At 44.4% G+C, this 26,549-nt stretch overlaps 2 protein-coding genes across 7 annotated transcripts in view; both read left to right on the forward strand.

Annotated features, from left to right (window-relative positions):
• Fez1 (fasciculation and elongation protein zeta 1) overlaps positions 1–26,549 on the forward strand; it is a 72,414-nt gene that overhangs the window by 11,380 nt on the left and 34,485 nt on the right. For 2 of the 4 annotated variants that reach the window (XM_004670619.2, XM_045146576.1), the window contains exons 1-3: positions 1,449–1,583; positions 11,176–11,531; positions 22,387–22,486. In XM_004670619.2, coding sequence (XP_004670676.2) covers positions 11,221–11,531; positions 22,387–22,486 — 411 coding nt within the window. In that variant the 5' untranslated portion in view covers positions 1,449–1,583; positions 11,176–11,220. Of the gene's footprint in view, positions 1–1,448; positions 1,584–11,175; positions 11,532–22,386; positions 22,487–26,549 lie in introns of those variants that run through there. The other 2 variants (XM_045146573.1, XM_045146574.1) reach the window with 1 other exon arrangement.
• LOC101596785 (endosome-associated-trafficking regulator 1-like) lies at positions 23,706–25,037 on the forward strand. 3 transcript variants are annotated; one of them, XM_045146572.1, is made up of 2 exons: positions 23,706–23,979; positions 24,043–25,037. In XM_045146572.1, the coding sequence occupies exons 1-2, from the start codon at positions 23,706–23,708 to the stop codon at positions 25,035–25,037; spliced, it is 1,269 nt and encodes a 422-aa protein (XP_045002507.1). The 3 variants fall into 3 exon arrangements, with proteins under 3 accessions (XP_045002507.1, XP_004670675.2, XP_045002506.1); XM_004670618.2 differs by having other exon boundaries at positions 23,706–23,775; XM_045146571.1 differs by having other exon boundaries at positions 23,706–25,037.

Below are 26,549 nucleotides of genomic sequence, written 5' to 3' on the forward strand. Positions count from 1 at the left end.
AGGTGGGAAATTCTATGTTATTTACATTTACCACAGTAAAATAAACATTTGCTGGAGGAACACTGTGGCTCACATTTAGCACACTCACCCAGCTATCGAGACCACAAGCATCAGCCTCAGGTTCTTTCATATCCTCACAAAATAATCACAACAGAGTTCACTTTTTGAACACTCACTTTACTCTAGAAATACATTATTTAATCTTCATAACCATAACCTTGTAGTAGACATTGGTATCCTATTTTAAAATATTTATTTGAGAAAGAGGGAGACAGGAGGGGGGGGGAAGGGGAGAGGGAGAGGGGGAGAGACAGGGCATGCCAGGGTCTCTGGCCACTGCAAATGTACTCCAGATGCATGTGTCACCTTGTGTATCTGGTTTACGTGGTTCCTGAGGAATTGAAGCTCGGTCCTTTGGCTTTGCAGGCTATCACCTTAACTGCTCAGTCATCTCTCCAGTCCTCTATTTTCTTTAACAAGAAAAATACAAACAGCACTAGAAGGGCAATATGGCCAACTCCTCCTCCTTACTTCACTGGGGGTGATGGTTCCCTTCCTCACCGCCTCTTCGGGATTGCAAGGTTTGCAGAAAGGGCCTAAGTGAGCAAAGGAAGGGCCCCCTCGGCTTTCAGCTGCCATCCTTGCTTCTGCCTAGAGACTTTGCCATCACAGGAAAGTGTGAGGGGTTTCAGGAAGGCACGCTTTGCTTGTGCCTTCCTTTATTACACCATCTTCTCTGCATTCATGAATTACTGTACTTCATCTTGACAGCATCTCTAAGGACAGGATTATGCACAGCACAACGAATAAAGCATACATTTTCACATGCTCCTAGAGCCTTCCTTATTTCCCTCGCTTGAATTTTCCTCTATTATCTCAAGTCCTCCCGAGCCTGATAACCTCTCGGATTTCTCAGCGGCTTTCAGCTCTTATCTTGCTACTTTAGGTGACCAAAGCGTTCCTGTCTACTTGACCTTGAGATCTGAACCACTTTGGCATGGGGGGGGAGGAAGGGGGAGAGGGAACATCTCTTGGCTTGCCCACTTCAATCCCCAGTAGAGTAAAAAGAGGAATCCAGAAATGCCAAAGGCTCTTTGAGTGTGTCTGTCAGCGTCCGCCTGCCCATCTATTCCATTTCGTCCCCATTTTTATCCCAAACCTTCAGAGTCAAGTCTGAGGTATTCTTATTTGTAATGATCGTAGGCTTCCATCTCGGAACTTCTGAATATTCGTGTGGGAAGCAGAAGGGCCAGCATTAAAGAGGAGAGAAACAGTAATTCATAAATATTAATAAAGGCAGGCCCACGTGCTCCAAGGAAAGCTATGAGTGTTCAGGGGAGGATGACGTCCGGGCCCTGCGCGCGCCCGTGCGGCGGGTGCCGGGCCCGAGCGCGAGCACGGGGAGGCGGGGCGAGGAGCGGGCGGAGCCGGGCACCGCCGGAGCTGCGCGGGGAGCTCGCTGGCTGGCTGGCCGCTCCCGGGCTCCGCTCCCTGCTGCGCTGCGGACGGCCGCCCGCCGGCCCGTGAATGGGGGTGTCCGGCTGAGCCCCGGGATCCTCCTACCTGCACCAGGACCTGCACAGGTGCCATAGCGTCGGGGGCGGGGAGAGGGGTTGTTGCGGCCTTAATCTTGACCGGACGGGGGTGGGGTATGAAGGGGAAGGGCGAGGAGGCACGGGGACCCCGGGGATTGTCCCGCAGGACGGTTTGGGGGCGCCGCAGCACCCATCCCCAGACTGGAAAGGAAGAGCCCCGAGGCCTTTGCCCTTCGCGCCCACAGTCTCAGGGAGGGCAGCGCTAAGACCCTGGAGATGTGAGATGCTGGGCATCACTAGCAGCATCTCAGAGCATCCCCACGCCTAGCCAGGCCGTTCGTGTGTGTGTGTGTGTGTGTGTGTGTGTGTGTGTGTGTGTGTGTACACGGCGTGGTGTGGGGGTCCGGGGCAGCCAGGAAATGGTGCTCGGTCGTGCGGGAGCAGTGTGGACCGGGATTGGTATATCACTCCAAGACCGTTATCTGGTCGGGTTGTTCTCAGAGGATCCGGAATCATCATCTTTGTCCCTGAGAACCTGATTCTGCATCCGGCTCGTTCCCCTCTGCAGGGTGTGTAGCCTGTCTCTAGACCCTACCTTCTTGCGGTGTCAAGACCGCTGGCCGAGGTTGCCTGGGCTAGAGGAGCGATTGTTTTACTACTGAGTGAGCGAGAGCGTGGGAGAAAGGATGAGGGTGGCGAAGCAGTGATGTGTGTGCAGGAGCCCTGGAGTCCGCGGGCCAGCCGAGGGGTGTTACACAACCTACTCTTCTTCCTGGCCTTGCCTGTCACTCCTTGCAGCCCTACAGGGCACCCGCTTCCACTCGTGTCCGGTCTATTTGGCAAAGGGGCAGCGGAGTGATTGAGGCCTGTGTGGGATGAGCCTGCCTTCCGTGGTGCGCCAGCCACTGTGCTGCCTTGGAAGAAGCTCTCTTTACCCTGACAGAAGGTGGAGAAGGGGTCTGAGATGCACGTGAATGGAACAGTCGCGGGGGTGTTGGGGAAGACCCAGAGGGAAGAAATTTTGCAAGGGGTTGCTGTTCCATGTGCGATGAGTACTTACTCTTTTTGGAAAAAATGGACAGCTGGCACAATCGCATGCACTAGCAGGGTTGTGCCGAGGAGTCTTGGGAATCTGGAGGTGGATGGCGGAGTGCAGGTTTTAGGGATCCGTGTGGGGCGCACAGAATCAATTTGTCTACGGAGCAAGTGATGGGAAGGGCTTGTGTGGAGGTGCTGAGAAGGCTCGGCTGGGGAGGCATGGTGAAATCGCCCCGCTCCCATCCACATTCTCTCCACCCAGCTCAGCTCAGCACAGAGCAGGCACTGGTGATTTGGACCGCAGTCCCTGCATCACTGGACTTGCAAGGACGGCCTTATGCATTTCCTACTGGGTCTCTGTTGAGCTGCATATGTGTCTTTTCTTTTCCAAATCACATCATTTATCAGGAGCCAGAACAAACTGAATAGATTATATGATTAATTAGTTTAATGTAAATAGCCAATACTTGCATTGACCCTGACTTTTTATTTGTGGGAGGTGGATTGAGGATAGACCCCCAGGCCTCATACACTAAGCAAGTGCTCTGCCACTAAGTTGTACCTTTAGGTTTGTTTGCTTTTGTCACAGGGTCTCATTTAATACAGGCTTGTCTTAAACTTCTGCATTGCTGGACCTGGTTTTATTAAGTTCTGGAGATCAAATCCAGGGCTTCTGGTTTTAGGTAGTACTGGAGATGGAGCCCAGGCCTTCATGCATGCTAAGCAAGCATTCTACCAACTAAACTACATCCCCAGCCTTAATGCTGGCTTTTAAGGGGATGAGGGGTCAGGGAGAGTGATGACTGATTTTCAAGCTTGCCAGGGCTGAAGAATAGAGGGTTGTTTCATACATTTTAGTTGGAAGACAAAGGTGGCCCAGAGAAAGGACAGCATAAGTGCATGGATAAAAGAAAGGAAGGTAGGAGGCACCAGGCCTTTCTATGAGGTTAGCACCCTAGACAGAATGGAATGCTTCATTCCCATTTCCTAATTTTGCCCCTTCAGTTTGAGTATCATCTGTGTGGTCATTCATGAAGTGCTTCTTGGCTCCTGGGTAGTGAATGGTTGATGAAAACCAATCAGGCCATCATGGGTTGCCTCAAATAACCATGTTTCTGCACTCTAAACCTTGATAGTCATTTGTTCTTTTATATTCTTATTGATGAATCTATTTTCTCTCAAGATTGTCTAGGCCAAAGATGGCCATTTTCTGCATAATCTTCCTTTTGCCAACATTCAAAACTCAGTCTTTTTGTTTGGTAATTTGCTGATTTTTTTTTTTTTTTAAGGTAGGATTTCACTGTAGCTCAGGCTGACCTGGAATTTATTACGTAGTCTCAGGGTGGCCTCAAACTCATGACGATCCTCCTACCTCTGCCTCATGAGTGCTGGGATTAAAGGTATGTGCCACAACGCCTGGCTTTGATTTTTTTATTTTTATGTTTTTGCTTTTCCAAGGTAGGGTCTTACTGTAGCCCAGGCTGATCTGGAGTTCATTATGTAATCTCAGGCTGGCCTTGAACTCACAGTGATCCTTCTACCTCTGCCTCCTGTGCTGGAATTAAAGGTGTGTGCCATGATGCATGGCATTTTTAAAAATTTATTTATTTATGTTAAGGCATCTCTGGCCTGGGATTCCCTATGTAGCTGAAAATGACATTTTTTTTTTTTTTTTTTGGTGTTTCAAGGTAGGGTCTCACTCTAGCTCAGGCTGACCTGGAATTCACTATAAATAGTCTCAGGGTGACCTTGAACTCATGGATATCCTCCTGCCTCTACCTCCCAAGTGCTGGAAGTAAAGGTGTGTGCCACTATGCCTGGCTGAAGATGACTTTGAATTCCAGATTTTGCTGCTTCCAACTCCCAAGTGCTGGGATCATCACCAGGCCTAGCTGAAAATTGCCTTAGTCCTGGATTGGTCTCTGTTGATTTGTTGGTAAATGTGGAATGTGCCACTTTAAAAATTTTATCTTATTTTCTATTTATTTCAGAGAGATAGAGAGAGGGAGAGGGAAAGAGGCAGACACACACACCCACAGAGAGAGAGAGGGAGGGAGAGAGAGGAGAATGGGCATGCCAGGGCCTCCAGGCACTGCAAACAAACTCTAGATGCATACGCCACCTTGTGCATCTGGCTTATGTGGGTTCTGGGGAATCAAACTGAGGTCCTTTGGCTTTGCAGGCAAACACCTTAACTGCTAAACCATCTCTCCAGCTCCCCTGATAGTGTCACTTCCTAAGAGGGGCATGAATTTAAAACAAATGGCAATATCTGTAGTTAGCTGGTTAGCTTTCATCTCTCTCTAAAATGGAAAAGTTTGATCAAATGAATTGAAAAATGCCACAGTGGGCTGGAGAGGTGGCTCAGCTGCTAAAGGTGCTTACTTGCAAAGCCTAACATCTTGTGTTCAGTCCCCTAGTACCCACATAAAGCCATATGCACAGAATGGCACATGTGTCTGGAATTCCTTTGTGGTGGCAAGAGGCCCTAGCATGCCTATTATCTCTCTCTCTCTCTCTCAAATAAATAAATATTTTAAAAGATAAAAGGGGCTGGAGAGATGGCTCAGTGGTTAAGGTGCTTGCCTGCAATGCTTGATGACCCAAGTTCGTTTCCCCAATGCTCACATAAAGCCAAGTACACAAAGTGGTGTATGCATCTGGAGTTTATTTGCAGTGGTTGAGGTCCTGGCACACCCATTTTTTTCTCTCTCTCCTTGCAAATAAATAAAATCTTTTTTAAAAAAGAAAAAGAAAAGAAGCCACACATGGTGACACACACCTTTAATCCCAGCAGTCAAGAGGCAGAAGTAGGAGGGTCACTGTGTATTTGAGGCCACCTTGAGACTACATAGTGAACCAGGTTAGCCTGGACTAGAGTGAGACCCTACCTCAAAAGAAAAGAAAAAGCCACAGTGAAAAAGATGCTCAAATTCTTTCAGCTATCTTTCTCTCATGTGATAAGTGTTGTGATAGGTCACACACAGATCATCATGGCAAGGATAATTTTTAAAATTATTTATTTCTTTATTTGTAAGAAGAGATAATAGAGAAGAGGGACAGAGAGAATGGGTGTGCCAGGGCCTCCAGCCATTACAAATGAACTCCAGATGCATGTGCCCCTTTGTGCATTTGGGTTTACATGGGTACTGGGTAATCAACTCCAGGCCATTAGGCTTTGAACGCAAACATCTTAACTGCACACTAACCGCTAAGCCATCTCTTCAGCTGTCCTTTCTTGTTGTTTGAAACATGCTCATCCACATTTTTATGTGAGATATTCTTGTTTTCCTAGCATCATCAACATTTATTGGACACTTTCTCTTGGGTATTTGAGAATCTATGAACTCCTTTGGTGGTATGGAGAAACCTATGGGAGTCTTCTCTGAAATATATATCAAAGACTCATGTGCTATTTTTTTTTAAATTATTTATTTATTTGAGAGCGACAGACACAGGGAGAAAGACAGATAGAGGGAGAGAGATAGAATGGGCGCGCCAGGGCTTCCAGCCACTGCAAACGAACTCCAGACGCGTGCGCCCCCTTGTGCATCTGGCTAACGTGGGACCTGGGGAACCGAGCCTTGAACCAGGGTCCTTAGGCTTCACAGGCAAGCGCTTAACCGCTAAGCCATCTCTCCAGCCCTCATGTGCTATTTTGTGTCTGGCTTTTTGTGGGAGCTGGGGAGAATTCTGTTAAGCTATCTTCTCAGCCTCCTTGTTTTATGTTTTTTTTTTTTTCTTTTTTGAGATAGAGTTGAATGTAGCCCAGGCTGGCCTAAAACTTGCTGTGGTGTAAGGCTAACTTTAAACTGATATTCTTGCTTCTACCTCTTGAGTGCTTAGATTAAAGGTGTATCACCATGCCTTAGTAAATGTTTTCAAATCTATAAAAAAAAAATTTGAAGTTTAAAAAGGAAACCAGGGGCTAAAAAGGTAGCTCATTTGGTAAAGTATCTGCCTCACAAACATGAGGACCTGAGTTTGATCCAAAAGCCTATGTAAAAATGCTGGGCATGGTGGAACGTGCTTGTAATCCTAGTGCTAGAGAGACAGATTGGTGGGGGTCCTTGGGGCTTGCTGACCAGCCAGTCTGGTCTACTTGGTGGACTCCAGACCAATGAAAGACCCTGTTTCAAAAAATAGATTGTAGGCTGGGTGTAGTGGTGTATGCCTTTAATCCCAGCACTTGGGAGGCAGAGGTAGGAGAATCACAGTGAGTTCAAGGCCACCCTGAAACTACACAGTAAATTCCAGGTCAGCCTGGGCTAGAGTGAGACCCTACCTCAAAAAACAAAAACAAAACAAAGCAAAACAAAAATAAATAAAACATAGATAGTTTCCTGAGGAAGAATACTGGAAATTATTCTGTGGCCTCCACGTCCACATCCACATGCATGCACACTACCTCCCCACAGGCATTAGCAAAGGAAACCAATTTCACTGAGATACAAGTATAGTCAAATAACCTGCAGGGGTCCATATACCATAGGTGAAGACCTGGCTGGCAATTCGCTGGGCATTGCTTTAGGGCTGTGTTGGGCAACGTGGTAGACTGTGGTCACATGTAGCTGTTAGGTACTTGAGAATCCAGAGAGAGAGACTATAAACCTCAAAGGCTTTCGAATAAAATGTAACTTATTTCATATATATATATATATATATATATATATATATATATATATATATATATTTGCATATATATGTGTATGTGGTATACATGTGTATGCATGTTCATATATAGGGTGTACATTTGTGTGCAGTTGTGCATACATATTATCAATACCAGGTATCTTTCTTAATCACTCATCACCTTTTTAAAAATTTTATCTTCTAATACTTAATTTTTTCTTTTCTTAAAAATATTTTTATTTTATTTATTTGAGAGAGAGGAAGAGGCATAGAGAGTGAGAGGGAATGGGTGCGCCAGGACCTCCAGCTACTGCAAACAAACTCCAGATGCATGTACCACTTTGTGCATCTGGCTTATGTGGGTCCTGGGGAATTGAATCTGGGTCCTGAGGAATCGAACCTGGGTTCTTTGGCTTTGCAGGCAAGTGCCTTAACTGCTAAGCCATTTCTCCAACACTCACCTTATGTTTTGAGGCAAGGTATCTCACTGATCCTAGTGCTCACTAATTTGGCTAGACTAGCTGGCCAGCAAGCCTCAGGGATCCTCCTGTCTCTGCCTTCTCAGTGTTGGGATCATAGTGCATGCTGCCATGAGTGGCTTTTACATGGGCGCAACTCAGGTCCTAGTACACAGCAAGCACTTTCTTGACTGATCCATCACTTCCATCCTGTTTTTGTAATTTTCTTTTTATTTATTTATTTCTGAGATAGAGGGAAAGAGAGAGGGAGGGAGGGAGGGAGCAAATGGGCTCACCAGGCCCTCTAGTCACTGCAAGTGAACTCCAGCCGCATGGGCCACCTTGTGCATCTTGCTTACATGGGTTCTTTGGCTTTGCAGGCAAGTGCCTTAACCATTAAGCCATTGCTTCAGTCTTCCTTTTTAATTTTTTTTTGTTTGGTTTTTCGAGGTAGGGTCTCACTCTAGTTCAGGCTGAACTGGAATTCACTATGTAGTCTCAGGGTGGCCTCAAACTCATGGTTATCTTCCTACCTCTGTCTCCTGAGTGCTGGGATTAAAGGCGTGCACCACTGTGCCCGGCCTTTTCCTATTTCTTTTTTAAGACAGGGCCTCACTGTGTAGCTGTAGCTGGCTCCTGGAACCCACTGTGGTGTCCAGACTGGCCTTGGACTTGTGGTTGATCCTGCTGGGGTAACAGGTATGTTCCAACGTGCTTGACTAATAGTGCTTTAAATATTTATTTTCTTATTTTGAGTCAAACACAGTCCCTAGTCTTTATAGGCAAGTGTCTTAACCGCTAAGCCACCTCTCCTGTCCCTAGTAGTGCTTTATATTGTCCTCCTGTCATGTTGCTTGCAAACTATATATGCTCAGAATATATTTTGATGCCATGGTAACTGACTTATCTCAGCAAAATCCCAACCTAGCAAAAATCTCAGTAAGAATGGTCTCACCAGACCTTACCTAGCAGCAGACTGTCTACTTTGTTCAGAGTTTAGTTTTGCAGGGAGAGATGGCCAAACCTCAAGGCCTCTGCTGTCTGCATGAATCTCCTTAGAGTGTGGTTCCAATTTGAGCATGTAACTGTATCAATGATCTCACAGAGTAAGAGACAAAAGGTGGGCTACATTTCTGGGTTATAGTGAAGGAGGTCAAGCATAAAGAAAGAGGCATGGCAGACAGTGATGCTTGTGGGAAACTGTGTGGGACCAAAGATCGTTTCTCAACAAGAATACAGTGATTGATTGCCTGGCTACAGGGCAGTCAGTGTGCAAGAGCCATGGAGGATGTCCAGGGGACATTAAAATTAAAATGGGAAGAGCCCTGGATATAGGCACAGGATAAATCATAGTTGAAGGCAGTGTATGAGAGTGCTGCTTGAGGGTCACGGATTTGCTGAGATATGGAGCTGAGCATGCAGCTTTTCAGGGTGTGGAGTCTAAGATGGGTATGAGTCTGCCTGTGAAGCATGCAGATAATTGGATTTGTTTCTTTTTCTTTTCTTTCCTCACATCCCCTTTCTCCTGTAGCTTCTTTCTCCTTCCTTCTCTTCTTTCTGTCTTCCCTCCATCCTTCCCTCTTCTTCCTTCTCATCTTTCTCTTCTTTTCTTCTCCTTCTCCTCCTCCTCCTCTTTCTCTCTCTCTCTTGATGGAGTAGATATCCCTCTATATTGTTCAAGCTGGCTTCATGCTCTTGGGCTTAGGTTCTCCAGCTTCAGCCTCTTAAGAACCTATTTTTCAATTTTTATTTATTTATATATTTACTGCAGAGCGAGAGAGAGAGAGAGAGAGAGAGAAAGAGAGAGAGAGAGACAGAGGGAGGGAGAAAATGGGTACACTAGGGCCTCTAGTCATTGCAAATAAACTTCAGATGTGTGTACCATCTGGCTTACATCTGGGGAATTGAACCTGGGTCCTTAAGGCTTTGCAGGCAAGTTCCTTAACCACTAAGCAACTTCTCCAGCTCATGTCTGGCTTATTTAGTTATTTGTAAGCACAGAGAAAACAAGAGGAGAGAGAGAGAGTGAAAGAGAATAGCCATCCCAGGGCCTCTTGCCATTGCAAATGCATGTTTCCCTTTGTGTACCTGGCTTACATGAGTCCTAGGGAATTGAACCTGGCCATCAGACTTTGTAAGCAAGCACTTTTAACCACTGAGCATCCCTCCATCACACATCTGGCAGTTGTACATGTGTTCTGGAGATTGAACTCAGGTTCTCATGCTGAGAGGCAAAGTACTTTACTTGCTGAGCTAGTTCCTCAGTCCCATTGTTAGACACATTCTTTTTTGTTTGTTTGTTTTTTAAATTTATTTATTTGAGAGCGACAGACACAGAGAGAAAGAGGCAGATAGATAGAGAATGGGCACGCCAGGGCCTCTACCAATGCAAAGGACCTCCAGACGCATGCGCTCCTTGTGCACCTGGCTAATGTGGGTCCTGGGGAGTCGAGCCTGGAACTGGTCCTTAGGCTTGACAGGCAAGCACTTAACTGCTAAGCCATCTCTCCAGCCCAGACACATTCTTTTTTAATAATTTTATGATAATTTACTTATTTGAGAGAAAGAAGGAAAGAGAGAAAGAGGCAGATAGAGAGAATGAGCATGCCAACCACTGCAAACAAACTCTAGACACATGTGCCACCTTGTGTGTCTGGCTTACATGGGTCTTGGGGCATTGACCCTGGGTCTTTTGGCATTGCATCAAGTACCTTAACTGGTAAGCCATCTCTCCAGCCCCCATGTTAGACATATTGTACACGATTATGGGCTTCACTATGATACTTTCATGTATGTATATAGTGCATTTTATCATATTCACCTTCTCCCATTGCCCTCGCTTGGTCCTAATTCCTATTCCCACGAGTCTCCTTCCTCTTCCCAAACAGTCCCCCTTCATGTCCTTTTAAATATTTTAGTGGGGCTGGAGAGGTTGCTTAGTGGTTAAGCACTTGGCTGTGAAGCCTAAGGACCCCTGTTCAAGGCTCGATTCCCCAGGACCCACATAACCCAGATGTACAAGGTGGCACATGCACCTGGAGTTTGTTTGCAGTGGCTGGTGGCCCTGGCACATCCATTCTCTCTCTCTCTCTTTCTGCCTCTTTTTCTCTCTGTCTGTCACTCTCAAATAAGTAAAAAAAAAAAAAAAAAAAAAAAAATTTGTTCGAGAGAGAGGCAGAGAGAGAAGGAGAGGAAGGGAAAGAGAATGGGTGTACCAGGGCCATTAGCCACTACAAACAAACTCCAGATGTATGTGCCACCTTGTGCATTTGGCTTATGTGGGTACTGGAGAATCAAACCTGACTCGTTAGGCTTTAGAGGCAATTGCCTTAACCCCTAAGCCATCTCTCCAGCCCTGTGTCCTTGCCCTCATGTCCCTTTTTTCAGTATAGGCTTTGTACCTCAGATTTCCCAAGAGATACAGAGGAATGGAACATGTGGTTATGACTCCTCAACAGAACTGGCACAAAAGTCCAGTTCATGCTCACAATTGCTCTGTGATTTTCTTCTAGGAAAACGAATCCTGAAAGTCTCTGTCATTTCATTGTGGTGCAACGATGGAGGCTCCACTGGTTAGTCTGGATGAAGAGTTTGAGGACCTGCGGCCCTGCTGCTCTGAGGACCCACAGGAGAAGCCCCGGTGTCTGTATGGCTCATCTCCCCACCACCTGGAGGACCCCTCCCTTTCTGAGCTTGAGAATTTTTCGTCTGAAATCATCAGCTTTAAGTCCATGGAAGACCTCGTGAATGAATTTGATGAGAAGCTCAATGTCTGCTTTCGGAACTACAATGCCAAGACTGAGAACCTGGCTCCTGTGAAGAACCAGTTACAGATCCAAGAGGAGGAGGAAACACTTCAGGATGAGGAGTAAGAAGTCTCAATTACCTTCTCCTGCCTCAGACAGGAGCCCTGCAGCCTGGGCTTCTTGGTTTTGAACTAGCTTCTGTATATAGGGTGATACAGCTCATGACTTACCTTCTCATGACATCAGTGGGGCAATGTTTGGTGATTGCTAACATTGTTCTCAGCTATTTATATCGTTTTATTCTATCTATCTATCTATCTATCTATCTATCTATCTATCTATCTGTCATCTTTCAATTATCTGTGTATCTTTTTATTATCTATATCTATCTTGCCGTCTTGCTGTTTATTTAGCTTTCTTGATAAAAATTAATAGTAATTCACCCAGATATTAAAAATAGGGTGTGGCCTACACCTTTATTCCCAGAACTTGGGAGGCAAAGGTAGGAGGATCACCGTGAATTTGAGGCCACCCTGAGACTACGTAGTGAATTCTAGGTTAGCCTGGACTAGAGTGAAACCCTACCCCCCCCCCAAAAAAAAAACAAAAAAAGGGACCGGTACCTGGGCATGGTAGCACAAGCCTTTAATCCCAGCACTAGGGAGGCAGAGGTAGGAGGGTCACTCTGAGTTCAAGGCCACTGTGAGACTACATATTCCAGTCAGTTGGGGCTAGAGTGAGACCCTATTGCAAAAAAAAAAAAAACCCAAAAAACAAAAATAGGGACCGAAAGAGAATTTAACTGTGATGGCCTATGTCACTGGACCAATTTGCCTCAAGGAACACTAAGATTATGGAAATCTCAAAAATGTTTATAACTCCCAGGACTGAAAAATGATCTATAAATGTTAAGATATGTCCAAATGATAAAGTATCCAAGTTGATCCAATAGCCGTGAAGGAAAGGTATAACCTAGATGATGTGACACTGAGTATTTGAGCAGATTCCCCATGTTTATTAGCTACTTTCTAGGGCCTTTAAAGTTGTGAAGAAAAGGAATCTGAGAAAAGTATTGTTTGGGAAAGGGCTAGAAAGAGAAGTATAGTAATCTGTTACGTAAAGAAGGATGTTTTAGGTCTGGGAAGATGGCTCAGTGGATAAAGTGCTTGTCACACAAGCATGATGATGAGAGTTTGGATTCTCAACACCAATGTAAAAAAAAAAAAAGACAATCAAAAAACTGGGTATGGTGGCAGGGAGTTGGAGACAGGAGGATCCTCAAGGACATGATGGTTACTTTAGTTGATTCAGTGAGCTCTGAGTTTTGTGAGAGATCCTGTTTCACAAATAAGATGGAGAACAATTGAACAAGACATAGATGTCAACCTCAGGCCTGTGCACATGTGCATGCACACACATGCATACATGCAGGAAAGGGGGAGGTACTTTAGACATTTAGAAAAATAATGCATGAATTCCTACTACAGATTTTATATATATATATATATATATATATATATATATATATATATATATATATTTTTTTTTTTTTTTTCCTTAAAAACCACAGGAAAAATGTCAAGTAGTTGGTTATGGAAGCTTGGCTTGGCTGTGCTTTGCATTTTGAGTGGTTTTGTTTGTTTGTTTGCTTGCTTTGCATGCTGGATATCTGACCTGGGACCTTATATATCTAGACAAATGCTGTGCCACTGAACTACTTCTCAAGCTCCAGTTCTCTTTGAATGGACCTGAGTAGAGAGAGTTTCCCATAAATACTGGAGTAAGAGATGTGTCTGAGAGGATCCTGACTACATTTGAAAACAAGATGCTTATCTGATGATCTAAGTGGCCTCTCTGTGAATACAGGAGCTCTGTACCGGTCTGTTACTCAGTGCTAGGTCCCTGCTCTCTTGTAAGGTGCTTAGTATTTAGTGAGTGATCAGATAATCATTTATACCACTAAGTAAACTGTAGGAGTGATAATAAGTAGCTTGTAGATCCATGCATTGTATTTCTAGGCCCACACCATTTCCTTCTTTCCTCTCTAATTAATGCCAGCCTGCATGCACCGTCATTGAAAACATTTTGTCTGTTGACCAGTGCTTTCACTGTGGGTTGTGTGTTTCAATTCAGTTTAAAAGTTTCCAACTGATTCTTTTTAAATTCTGGGATAGTTATAATTTGCTCAACTTGTGTAAGTCAATAAAGATTGGGTCAAGGGCTTTGTTATACAGAGAACATTTGATTTTTCATTTCAGTGCACCAGGCAGTGAACTAGAAACACGAAGGCTGTGAATTCTTATTTTCCTACTCTCACTCACTCTCCGAATGACCTTGAGCAAGTCACTTCAATTTAGTTGATTATGTGGGTCCTCATTTTTGAAACCTCTAGGGTGTCTTCTTGATGTGACTTGGGAGAAGCCCAGTGTTCCCTCACCCAGGATGTGCTCTGAAAATGACATTTTTCAAATGCATTCCATCCCTGCTGCCTTGCTTTCCATCTAAACCTTGCCTCTGCTTATTAGGGGTGAAGGCCCAGTGAGCAGCCTCTTATTCTCTCCTGGCACATTAGCAGAGGCCGCTCAATGTTAATTACCGTCACATGGGATTATTGGGCTCTCAGCAAGAGGTATTTCTGACTTGATTGCCTCATTTACTGCCTTGGCTAAGCGACCAAAGGCTTCAAGACAAAGTGGGGACATGTACAGGGAGGGAGAGGGAAATCCACACTGTACTTTTTAGGCCATTTGTGCATCTGAAGCCTTTGTAAATCTTAAGAGTCAGAATTACATTGCATACTTGGTTTCATAGATACCACCTAGACCTTTCAGCTGTAAAGGTATGACCAAGAAAAGGAAAATGATGATGCAAAATCTAGACAGTTTGCAAGTCTCCTCTAGTGTTATTGTGATAACCTACTCAGGTTCAGTATTTAGAAGGATGTTTTATCCACAAATAAATTGAAAGTATTTTGAGTGGGATTAGAGATAAAAAGTAGATGCTGGGCTGGAGAGATGGCGTAGTGGTTAAGTGCTTGCCCGTGAAGCCTAAGGACCCTGGTTCGAGGCTCGATTCCCCAGGACCCAGGTTAGCCAGATGCACAAGGGGGTGCACGCATCTGGAGTTTGTTTGCAGTGGCTGGAAGCCCTGGCATACCCATTCATTCTGTCTCTCTCTCTCTGCCTCTTTCTCTCTCTGTCTGTAGCTCTCAAATAAATAAATAAAATAAACAAACAAAAAATTTTTTTTTAAAAAGTAGATGCTTAGGGCTGGAGAGATGGCTTAGCGGTTAAGTGCTTGCCTGTGAAGTTCGTCTGGAGTTCGGTTTGCAGTGGCTGGAGGCCCTGGCGCGCCCATTCTCTCTCTCTATCTGCCTCTTTCTCTCTCTCTGAGTCGCTCTCAAATAAAAATAAACAACAACAAAAATTTTTAGAAAGTAGATGCTTAAAATAAAAGCAAGGGAATTCTTGGTTAAATGAAACTCCTTAAAATTGCACAAATCATAAACGTAATACAAGTAATTCACTTGCAAGTTTTGATGCCTTTAGTCCTTGTTTGTCCAAAGGGAACTGGCTGGGCTATGAAGACATCTCTGATATCAGAGCATGGAAATTCTGGCATTGAAGGAGAGCAGCCTGGGGTGGTAGTTCAGCTTGAAAGACCAGCATTGGGAAAGCAAGTCAGGAAGACCACAGGTTAGAGGCCAGCCTGCTGGGCTCCCTAGTGAATTCCAGGCCAGTCTGGGCTATAGGAGACCATGTCTAAAAAAAAAGACCGCCAAATTTAAATCAACTTAAATACTATACTTTCTGGTTTTGAATTCAAAAAAATGTTCCAGAATCATCTCCTCCTTTTTTACCTTTTTGTTTGTTTGTTTTTGAAGCAGGGTCTCATTCTATTCCTGGCTCATTCTATAGACCAGGCTGACCTTAACTTCATGGTGATCCTACCTCAGCCTTCCCAATTCTTGGATTACAAACGTGTACCACTATGCCCAATTTTTATGGTGTTGGGGATTGAGCCCAGTACGTCAAACATGGTAGCAAGCAATCTACCAACTGAGCTATATTTTTCAGCCCCTACCCCTTTTTTGCTAGGAGAGGGAGAGAGGGAGAGGGAGAGGGAGAAAGAGAAAGAGTGTTAGTTCCAGAGCCTGTTGCTGAAAATGAACTCCAAATGCATGCACCACTTTATGCGTCTGGCTTTATGTGGGTACTTAAACCCAGGCCTGTGGGTTTCACAAGCAAGCACCTTTAACTTCTGAGCTATCTTTCCAGCCCCTGCCCCCTGTTCTTTTTGTTTGTTTTGTTTTGTGGGTTTTTTTTTTTTTTTTTTTTTTTGGTGTTTTCAAGGTAGGATCTTGCTCTAGCCCAGGCTGACTTGTATCTCACTCTGTAGTTCCAGGCTGGCCTTAAGCTCACAGCTATCTTCCTACCTCTGCTTCCTGAGTGCTGGGATTAAAGGTATACACTATCATGTCTGGCCTCATTTGGTTTTGAAACAGGGACTTGGTATATAGTCCAGGCTGCCTTGGACTTGTAATCCTGCTTCAGCCTCCTGAGCCCAGAATCTCTGTTGTTTATGTGTGGCCACCCCCGCCCCCCTTTTTTTGTTTTTCAAAAGTAGGGTCTCGCTCCAGCCCAGGCTGACCTGAAATTCACTATGTAGTCTCTGGCTGGCCTCAAACTCACAGTGATCCTTCTACCTCTGCCTCCCAATGCTGGAATTAAAGGTGTGTGTCACCACACCTGGCACCCTTTTAAAAAGTATTTTATTGTATTTATTTCTAAGTAGAGAGAGAGAGAGATATGAATGAGTGTACCAGGGCTCTAGCAGAACTTCAGATTCATGCACCACTTTGTGCATCTGGCTTTACATGGGTACTGGGAAATAGAACCCAGGTCATTAGGCTTTGTAGGCAAACACCTTAGCTGCTGAACCATTTCTCCAGCCCTCAGCCTTTTCTTTTACTATGAGAAATGGAACCTGTAATGTGGGACCTTTTAGTGGCCACTACAAAATAGAAATGAGAAAAATATCAACAACAAAACAAAACCTAAAGGAACCAATTAATCAATCAAAAACCCAAAATAGAAGAAGACAGTACTCACCTCACCTCCTAACTCACTAGGATCATTTTCAGACTTCTTGCAAGTACCTTGCTAATGGATGGCCAAATATTTGGGGGCAGTGGCTGTTTCCTGTTGTGCAAAGAGACTTAATGGGCTACATATGATATTAAAAATAAAGCTCAAGGGCTAGAGAGATGGCTTAGTAGTTGAGGGTACTTGTTTGTAAAGCCCACCAGCCTGGGTTCGATTCCCCAGTGCCCATGTAAAGCCAGATGCACAAAGTGGCTCTTGCTCCTGGAGTTTGTTTGCAGCCCTGGTGCTTCTCTCTGTCTTTCTCTCTTAAATAGACATATTAAAAAAATAAAATAAAATCAGGCTGGAGAGATGGCTTAGCAGTTAAGGCACTTGCCTGCAAAGCCAGACGACCTAAGTTTGATTCGCCAGGACCCACATAAGCCAGGTGCACAAGGTGGTATATGTATCTGGAATTTGTTTGCAGTGGTTAGAGTCCCTGGCATATCCATTTTTTTCTCTCTCTCTCTAAACTTCTTTCTCTTTCTAAAATAAATATTAAAAATCTTTAAAAAATAAAGTCCACACATAAATAAACAACTTCTCATAAACATCCTGAAAATTGAAGACAAATCAGCATCTAATAGTCCAATAGGGAAATCTGATAGATAACTTGTCCTTCAGAAAATTCACTGGCAGCTTCAGGTTCCCCATACAGAAAGCAAAGATCATGTTTATTCTGTTTAAATATTTAAGTGAATGGACAAAGTTGTACAAAGGCATATTCATCTAATAATCCCTAACTCCTAAATATGAACTACAGATATGCACTCATGTTAACAAACATGCAGGTATAGGTGTTGCATGACTGCATACAAGCAAAATAATTATGGGAAATGTTACCAAACTGCAACTTTCATTACCCTTTAAGCTGCTTATCATAAATGCACACAAAAAACCTTTTCTGGCATCATAAGGATGGAGACAGCAAATTGAATCTTGGATGTAAAGTGGTGATACAATGGTAGTAATGCTGAGGCAATTTATTTAATCTTGCTTATTTGATAAATGGTAGTGAAGGGAGTTTGTAAAATACTCCTGTTCTGACGTGAGAGCCATCTGGCTGTGATATTGATCACCCCACTGAAATGACAGGGTTGATTTAGTTGATCTGACTGGTGGGTGGCCCTTTCCTCCCTCACTGTTCCATGTGTGGCCCTACTAAACCTGCACAGTCAGTCAGAGGAGGACCTTCTCCAGTAGACGAGAACTGCCAAAGCTCAAGGTTTGTAAGTAGCTGTGCTCTCCTGCTAGAACCTCCCAACAAGCAAAATCTTTATTCTCTAGAATCAGAATAAATAGCAGGATGTATGCATGTATGTATGCCTGCATGCATGCATGCGTGTGGTGCTGGAGATGGAACCCAGGACATCGCACACACTAGTGGTACTAGTGCTGTACCACTAAGCTGTAATCCCATCCCCAAGAAGTTATATCTCAGGATACTTATAAAAGGGAATGTAGCCGGGCATGGTGGCACAAGCCTTTAATCTCAGGACCTGGAAGGCAGGGGTAGAGGATCACCATGAGTTCGAGGCCACCCTGAAACTACATAGTGAATTTCAGGTCAGCCTGAGCTAGAGTGAAACCCTACCTCGAAAGCCCAAAATAAATAAATAAAAGGGAATATATCCACTCCTCAGAGCTCTGCTTACGATGAGATCATCTTTCTGGGAACAAAGCCTTTCCCATTTTCTTCCAAACAGAAAGCTGTTTTTCCCATCCCACCACTGGCTCCTTCATCTCTGTGGCTGGCTGCCTGCTGTGTTCTGTCTTTGCTTTCTGTGGACCCTGCCCTGGGCTGTATACCGAGGCAAGAAGCTGCTGTACACCCTATTCCCCCAACTGGCCCTCCTGTAGCCTGATAAAAGCATGACATCCAGAACGATATCAGTATAGTATTTTGCACATACAGCCAGTGTCTAGACTGCAGTTCCAGCTTGTGATTTGAAACTGTGCATTATTCTGATGGTCACACGGATGCCAACCATAGAGTAAATCAGAAAGAGTTGGGATTGTGGTTAGGATATGTGCTCTGATGATGTTCTACACATGTTCAAAGTCCATTTTTGTCATTACTGGCTATGTGAACTTAGACAACTTAATTACCATCACTGTGTTTTAAGTTTTTCTCATAAGCATCTGTCTTGTGAGTTGCCGTGAGGAATGAATGTGTCCATCCTCACAGAGCTTAGAAGAGAACTTGGCCCAGTAAGTGCTTAGTAAGTGTGGATTGCTGTGATTATTGATAGTGGCCACTGAGTAAAATATGAGGAGAATATGCAAGAGACAGAAGCTGCTTTGTCTTAAAGGTCATTTATAAAGTTTAAAAAATAAAAAAGGGGAAGAAATGCAAAAGAGGAGAAATGAGGATTGTTTGAAATCGTGAGGACATAAAGATTTAGGGAACTATCTAGAAACTAGAATTAGAAGATAAAATTCAGCATGGCCTTGAAGGCTCAGATGAGAAAAGGAGGCACTCCCTCAATGATGTGAGAGTTTTCTGCTGTCAATTTCAGGACATGAGCAGTCTCAAAGTCATTGGAAGGTGTGAAGTCCCTTAAGATACCAGATTCCCTCCAGAAACAAAAGACTCCTGCCTTTTCTGGGCTTTGCTGAGTCTCACAGTACTTCTCCAGTACTTCCTGCAGGGACAAATTTGAAGGTCAGTTTCTACATGCATGTTCATCTCCAAAGCAGGAATGTAGCACAGTGATGATAAGAGGAAGGCCATGACCTTTCCAGAGTGTGGTGATTGGAGCTTAACTTTAGACTTAGAAAATAATTTTTGTCTCTTGGCTCCACAGTGCCAATAGGATTTGGATTTAGATACAGCTTTAATAGTGCCTGATGGAGACTATTATGTGGCCCATGGTTTAAAAAGAAGACTCTGAAATCCTGCTGAATAACTGTCTCATGAGCACCTGATGACTTAATTCTCTTGTTTGGAAGAAAAGTACAAGTAGATGCCTTTTACACTGGCAATAAATTGTTTTTTGGAGTTCCTTTTGTTTGATTGTTTACCAGGAACACCTCTTTGCTTATATACCCATATGTCATATGCTATTCATTTGCCACCTACATTATTAAGTATCTGTTTCAAGTGTCTGTGCCCAGCTATCTATCATCATATTTTATAAATATTTCACACTATTTTATCATTTTACAACATAAATTAAATCCATATACATTTATTTGTCTATTTCATTTAATGGATTTAAAAAAATTATTTATTTATTTGCAAGCCAAGAAAGATTGAGAAGAGAGGCACACAGAGAGAATGGCTTCAGGGCCTTCAGCCATTGCAAACAAACAACAGATGCATGTGCCACTTTGTGCATCTGGCTTTATGTGGGTACTGGGGAATTGAACACAGGTTGTTAGGCTTTATAGGCAAGTGCCTTAACACTGAGCTATATCTCTAGCCCATACATATTTGTCTGTTAGATGCTATTTTCTTAGGTTAGTACATTTAATTTAAATGTAGCTTCTTTTTTTTTTTTTTTTTGGTTTTTCGAGGTAGGGTCTCACTCTGGTCCAGGCTGACCTGGAATTAACTCTGTAGTCTCACGGTGGCCTTGAACTCACAGCGATTCTCCTACCTCTGCCTCCCGAGTGCTGGGATTAAAGGCGTGCGCCACCATGCCCGGCTTTAAATGTAGCTTCTTATATTTTGGTTTTATAAGTGTCACTATGTTTGACATGCACAATATCTGCTCTATTATATAAAATCTTCACTTAGGGCTGGAGGGGTGGCTTAGCAGTTAAGGCATTTGCCTGTAAAGCCAAACGACCCAGGTTCAATTCTCCAAGACCCATGTTAGCCAGATGCACAAGGGCATGCATGTGTCTGGAGTTCGTTTGCAGTAGCTGGAGGCCCTGGCGTGCCCATTTTCTCTCTCTTTCTCCCCCTCTTTCTCTGTAAAATAAATAAATAAAAATAAAGTCTTCATTTACCATTATCTAATATTAATTTAAGGGCTGATGTTTTCATGGCTGATAGCCCTATATTGATGTACATTAAGTTATTGGTACCTACTAATGTATGATGTGTTGAGTATTTGTGACTTCAGAATATTTCCAAAACCCCTTCCTCCATTTTCCTTCCTTTTTTTTTGAGGAATGGTCTCACTCTAGCCCAGGCTGATCTGGAATCCACTGTGTAGCCTCAGGCTATCCTCTGCATACTGCAAAAATTGTCCCTGAGTTTTCCTGAGTGCTAGGATTAAAGGCATGAGCCACCATGCTCAGCCATCTTTGCCTTTCTTTTCCTCCCCTTCCTTTTCCTTACCTTTAGGTTTTTCTCTTACTTACTTCATTAGTATCTTCTCTCTTTTGTCCTTCCTTCCTTCCTTCCTTCCTTCCTTCCTTCCTTCCTTCCTTCCTTCCTTCCTTCCTTCCTTCCTTCCTTCCTTCCTTTTTTTTCATTCTCTGAAGTAGGGTCTTGCTATAGCTTAGGCTGTCCTGGAATTTACTGTGTAGTCTCAGGCTGTTCTTGAGCTCATAGCAATCCTTCTACCTCTACCTCCTTAGTGCTGGGATTAAAGGTGTGTCCTCTTTCATTCCAGCACTTGGGAGGCAGAGGTAGGATTGCCATGAGTTCGAGGCCACCCTGAGACTCCATTGTGAATTCCAGGTCAGCATGAGCTAGAGTGAGACCCTATCTTGATAAACCAAAAAGACAAACAAAAAAAAAAAAAAAAAAGAGGGGGTGTCCTATCACACCTGGCTTTTTCCTTTTCTTTTTCAGTGCTAGGATAATCCTAGAGTCTTGTACATGCTAGGCAAATTCTCTATCACTGAGCTACATTCTTGTTTCTCAATCTTCACTTACCAAAGAAAATGTTCTGAAACAGTGATTCAAGTGATATGAATTTTGGGAAAACTAATATATATGTATATACATATTAGAATTTAAAAACAGCAGCACATTTGTCCTAAGTTTGTTTGTAGTGGCAAAAGATCCTGGCATACCCATTTTCTCCCTGCCACTCTCTCTGTCCTTGAAAATAAGTAAAAGGTTTTTGGTTTTTTAATCCATCAAAGCCGGGCATGGTGGCACACGCCTTTAATCCCAGCACTTGGGAGGCAGAGGTAGGAGGACTGCCATGAGTTTGAGGCCACCCTGAGACTCCATAGTGAATTCCAAGTCAGCTGGGCTAGAGTGAGACTTTACCTTGAAAAACCAAAAAAAAAAAAAAAAAAAAAAAACCTATCAAAAGTGGATCCATCTTCCACTAAAAAATAATTGTGTAGGTAGAGGTATATTTTTGGTTTTGTATAGAGTGTCCATGATGGAGACATAGTACCCTTTAACTCTGCATTACTAGAGGACACAGCTGTACTGCTATGAGCCCCCAGAGCATTTTGGGCATTCACAACATTGATATTATACTCTTGCCTACATTAGATTTTTAGGAGCTGATTCCTGATTGTTGCAGGCCTTTGAAGATGCAAAATGTCACTCAATCTTAAAGCGGTTCAGCCAAGATATCTAGAGAGCTCTCCTATCCCCTTTCTCTGTCTTGCTCAATAGGAAAGGAGCATGGGTACTTCTTAGGTTCAGAAATATACTGGTTGGGGTATAGATTAATTTCCAAGAAAGAAACAAACACCTTTCCTACTGCAGCCCCTGACCAGGCACCATGCTCTTGCCTTTTTCCCCTGGACATGCCTCTAATTCTGTTTCAGCTACTGCTCCTGCATGCTCAAAGGCCGATGACCTCAGCCTGGCACACACAGAAGCCTCTCTCCTGCCTGGCCCCTCTCTTCCTTCCTCCAGGCTAAGTCAAGCTGCAGATGTGTGCTAATGAGAGCTTCTCTTTGTTTACAGGGTTTGGGATGCACTGACAGACAATTACATCCCTTCACTCTCAGAAGACTGGAGGGACCCAAACATCGAGGCTCTGAATGGCAACAGCTCTGACACTGAGGTACCTTTCGTGGGCCCCTATTTAGTTGGACTTGGGAAGATGTGGAATTCAGTTAGAAAAACACTAAGCAACTCAACAGTCATTTGCAGCAACTTCTCAAATTCATTGTTGGGAACATAAGTGTTACCAGATGCAATGGGTTTGACAAGTTGTTGAGAGAGATAAAACATAAGGTAAGAATGCCTTCCAGTGTATTTGTATAAAAAGCGTAAGAACTGATGATCCCTTCACCTTTTCGGTACTGGGAATGGAACCCAGGGCTCTTCCCATAGTAAGCTGGTGTTCTACTGCTAAGCTGTATCTCACAGGATGCCTTCTGCTGATGACCTAGGTACTACAACTTGCAGAGTTGAGGTCCATCACAGGCTTACTTTGTGTTTGACTAATGACAGGATTTTTAAAAGTTTTTTTTTTAGTTTTCTGAGGTAGGGTCTTGCTCTAGCCCAGGTTTACTTAGAATTCATTATCTAGTCTCAGGTAGCCTTGAATTCACAGCAATTCTCCTACCTTTGCCTCCCAAATGCTAGGTTTTTTTTTTTTTTTTTAACATGGGCTGGGGATGTAGCTCAATTGGTAGAATGGGTGCTTAGTATGCATGAATCCTTGGGTTCCATCGTGGCATGGTGGAACACACCTGTAATCCCAGCACTCTGGAGGACCCAGGAGGATCAGAACTTCAAGGAACAATGTAGTCTAAGAATTTTTAATACATAAAAAGGCTACTTGTTTTGAGTTGATTTGTATAGGATAGGAGGAGTGGCCTTTCAGAAGATCCAGATTGCCTCTCTTGGCTGAATCTATATGCCTAATAGATGGTGTCTGAATAATAGAATGATGAATGATTTGCAAACAACTGACATTTTACCCCCCACAGTTCTGGGAGCCTGTAAGTCTAAGATCAAGGTGTTGGCAGATTCAGTTTGGTGTAGGCCCAATTCCGGATCAGTAGGTTGTCCTCAAAAGGGAGAAGGGACAACTGAGGTTTCCTGGACTTACTTTATACGGAATTAATCCCTTCAGGGGGCTCTGTCCTCAAGATCCAGTCACCCCCGCCCCAGGTGCTACCTCCGCTGTCACTTTCGAGGTCAGAATTTCAGCCTACGAATTGGTGGGGGCCACACCGCCGTGCTGCGCTTCTGCGGTCACTTCCGCTTCCGCCGCGCGCCGCGCTCAGTTCCGCTTCCGGCCGGCTGGGGGCCCTGGGCTAGCGAGCGAGGCCATGGCGGGCTACACGCGCCGGCCCAGCGCGTCCCCGCTGTGGCGGACGCGGAGCCTCATGGTTCCCGAGGGCGAGGGGTCGTCCGTGAGGCCGCAGTCGTGGTCGCTGGCCGCTCCCGCGTTCTACGGGTGCCGCCGTGGGTCTGCTGTCCCGCAGCTAGCGGGCGAGCGCGGTCACAGCCGCCCGCTGCCCTCGCGCCTCGTGCGCTTCCGGCCGTCGGTTATGTGCTGCGTGCCCAGCCGGGTGCTGGCGTCCGTGGGAGACGCCGACTTCGGCTACGGAACGGGAAAATGCTCCGAGCAAGGGCCATCGGCAGCACACAAGACACATTTTGGAGCTGACAAGCTGGAAGATCTTGACCAGACCAGTCCATTCTCCTTTAAAGAGCTGCTAAAAACCAAGAACCTTAGCCTGTCGACAGAGGACCCATCAACCAACAGTAGAATTTACCTCAAGGAAGCGGCGAGGCACCCGCGGGGTCTAGCCCACAGCTCCCCACCCTTCCAGACCTTAGGATATGGCCTGGAGCCGAGGAGGCCATTCTTTGAAGACCTAGCAGGTGTCAGTGTCCTGGAAGAGGAGGATGAGTGGGATGGAGCTTACCAGTCGTCTACTTTGGAACCAACTCGCGCCTCCAGGACCCCAGGCAGCATGTCGCCGTACCTCTCCTTCCTCTCCACAGCATCGGAGCTGGCAAGATCCCAGTCTTTGCCCCCATGGATGCTGAGTGACACTGACTCCTGTGTCTCCCTGGCATCTCCAGCCAGGAGTCCAGTTATAGACTTCGAGGCACACAGAGAGTCCCTGGGAGACCGACACCTGCGGACGTTGCAGATAAATTACGAAGCACTAAAAGAAGACAATTCTAAACTAAGAAGAAAACTGAATGAGGTTCAGAGCTTCTCTGAAACACAAACAGAAATGGTGAGGATACTTGAGTGGAAGTTGGAGGCAGAGATGGTCAAGGAGGAGAGTGACTTCCACGACCTGAAGTCAGTGGTCCAACAAGTAGAACAGAACCTCGAGCTGATGACCAAAAGGGCTGTAAAGGCAGAAAATCAGGTCACGAAGCTGAAACAGGAGGTAAGCTCGCTGCAAACACAGATCTCCAACTTCAAGCGAGAAAATGAAGCCCTGCAGTCAGGCCAGGGCACCAGCCTTAAGGTGGTGAAGCAGAACTTGGAACTGGCCTTGCAGAACCTCCGTGTGGTCATGAACAGTGCACACTCATCCATAAAACAGCTGGTGGCTGGAGCAGAAACCATGAATCTTGTTGCTGAAATCCTTAAATCTGTCGATAGAATTTCGGAAGTCAATGAGGAGGAGAAGTGAGAACCACTAGTTGATACCTGCTCCTACTTCTGCACTAATGTCGCCATCACTCATCTGTATGGGCACCCCTAGCCATGCAGCCTTCACCCAAAGCATTTATCATGACATACTGATCTCATGACCAAAAGCAGTTTTACAGGCCACCGTAATTGGGGTGACTCCTTTCCATAAGTTGCACCTGTCCTCTAGGTGCAGTCCTTGGTGAAATTCCCACCATTTTACAGTTCTGTTGTTTTATTGAAATACATTTTTTATAAAATCCAACAATTTTAAACAATTAACAAACCTGAAAGCAACATTTTGTAATAAACCTTTTCCATCATCCTCTCAGATATTAGCTGTAGGATAAGCTCATGACTCATCCTTGGTGTTCCACAACACTAAGTGAGCTGGTGCAGAAGTGAGCAGGTCTGGACAGGTAACTCACAATGCCCTGTTTCCTGACAGCTCACACTGCAACCTTCACAGGGTGGCTCCTGTGGACAGCAGCCCAAGGGCTGAAAGGCCACTTGGATGTTGCTTTCCTCCCACCAGGAACACAGGGATCTACATCGTAGACATTTCACATTGCAGCACTGTCTAAACTCACCATTAGGAGCTTTCAGCTTTGGCAAGCCAATTGGGGATGGAGGTTTTGATGGGTGTATGAAGGGGTGTCTTGTTCAGTCTGCAGGAATTTAAAGCACCTGGCAGGGTGGGAGGGTCCATGCCAGGTATCAGGAATATCTCTCTCATTGCTTTCCTACAAGGTGAGGACACAGCACCCTGTGCTATTTTTTGTGCAGGTAATGTAGGGCATTTTTTATGAATTAAAAAAAAAAGTCATTTCCTCCTCTTGTTCAGATTGATGTTTTTTTTGTTGTTGTTTATTTATAAATCCCAAGTTAAAACAGACACACACACACACAGAGCCAGGCATGGTGGCACACACCTTTAATCCCAGCACTTGGGAGGCAGAGGTAGGAGGATTGCCATGAGTTTGAGGCCATCCTGAGAATACAGGTCAGCCTGAGCTAGAGTGAGACCCTACCTTGAAAAACCAAAACAAACAAACAAACCCCCACATAATTGGGGGGTAGGTATAAATATTTAGCCCATAGCAAAAGGTTGTATGTAGTTCAGTGGTAGAGTACTTATCTAGCATGCACAAAGCCCTGGGTTCCATTTCTAGCACTGCATAAAATGGGTGTGGTGGTGCATGCCGATAGTCCCAGCACTTGGGAGGTAGGCAGGAGAATTGGAATTTAGGCTATATAGGCAAGTTTAGGACCAGAGGGACTAAATGATAAATGAGACACTATTTAAAAAAAAAAAATAGGCCCCCCTCCCAAAAGTAAGAAAAAAGGAAAATATTCTGATGGTTTTTCCGTATTAAAGACAGTTTCTTTTTTTTTGGAATTTTTATTAAGCTTCATGAACATTATTGAAATCTTTTATTTATTTTTTTAAAATTTTTATTTATTTTATATTTGAGAGCAACAGACAGAGAGAAAGAGGCAGATAGAGAGAATG

This window comes from Jaculus jaculus, chromosome 3 (genome assembly GCF_020740685.1).
Source record: "Jaculus jaculus isolate mJacJac1 chromosome 3, mJacJac1.mat.Y.cur, whole genome shotgun sequence".
Taxonomy (NCBI): Eukaryota; Metazoa; Chordata; class Mammalia; order Rodentia; family Dipodidae; genus Jaculus; species Jaculus jaculus.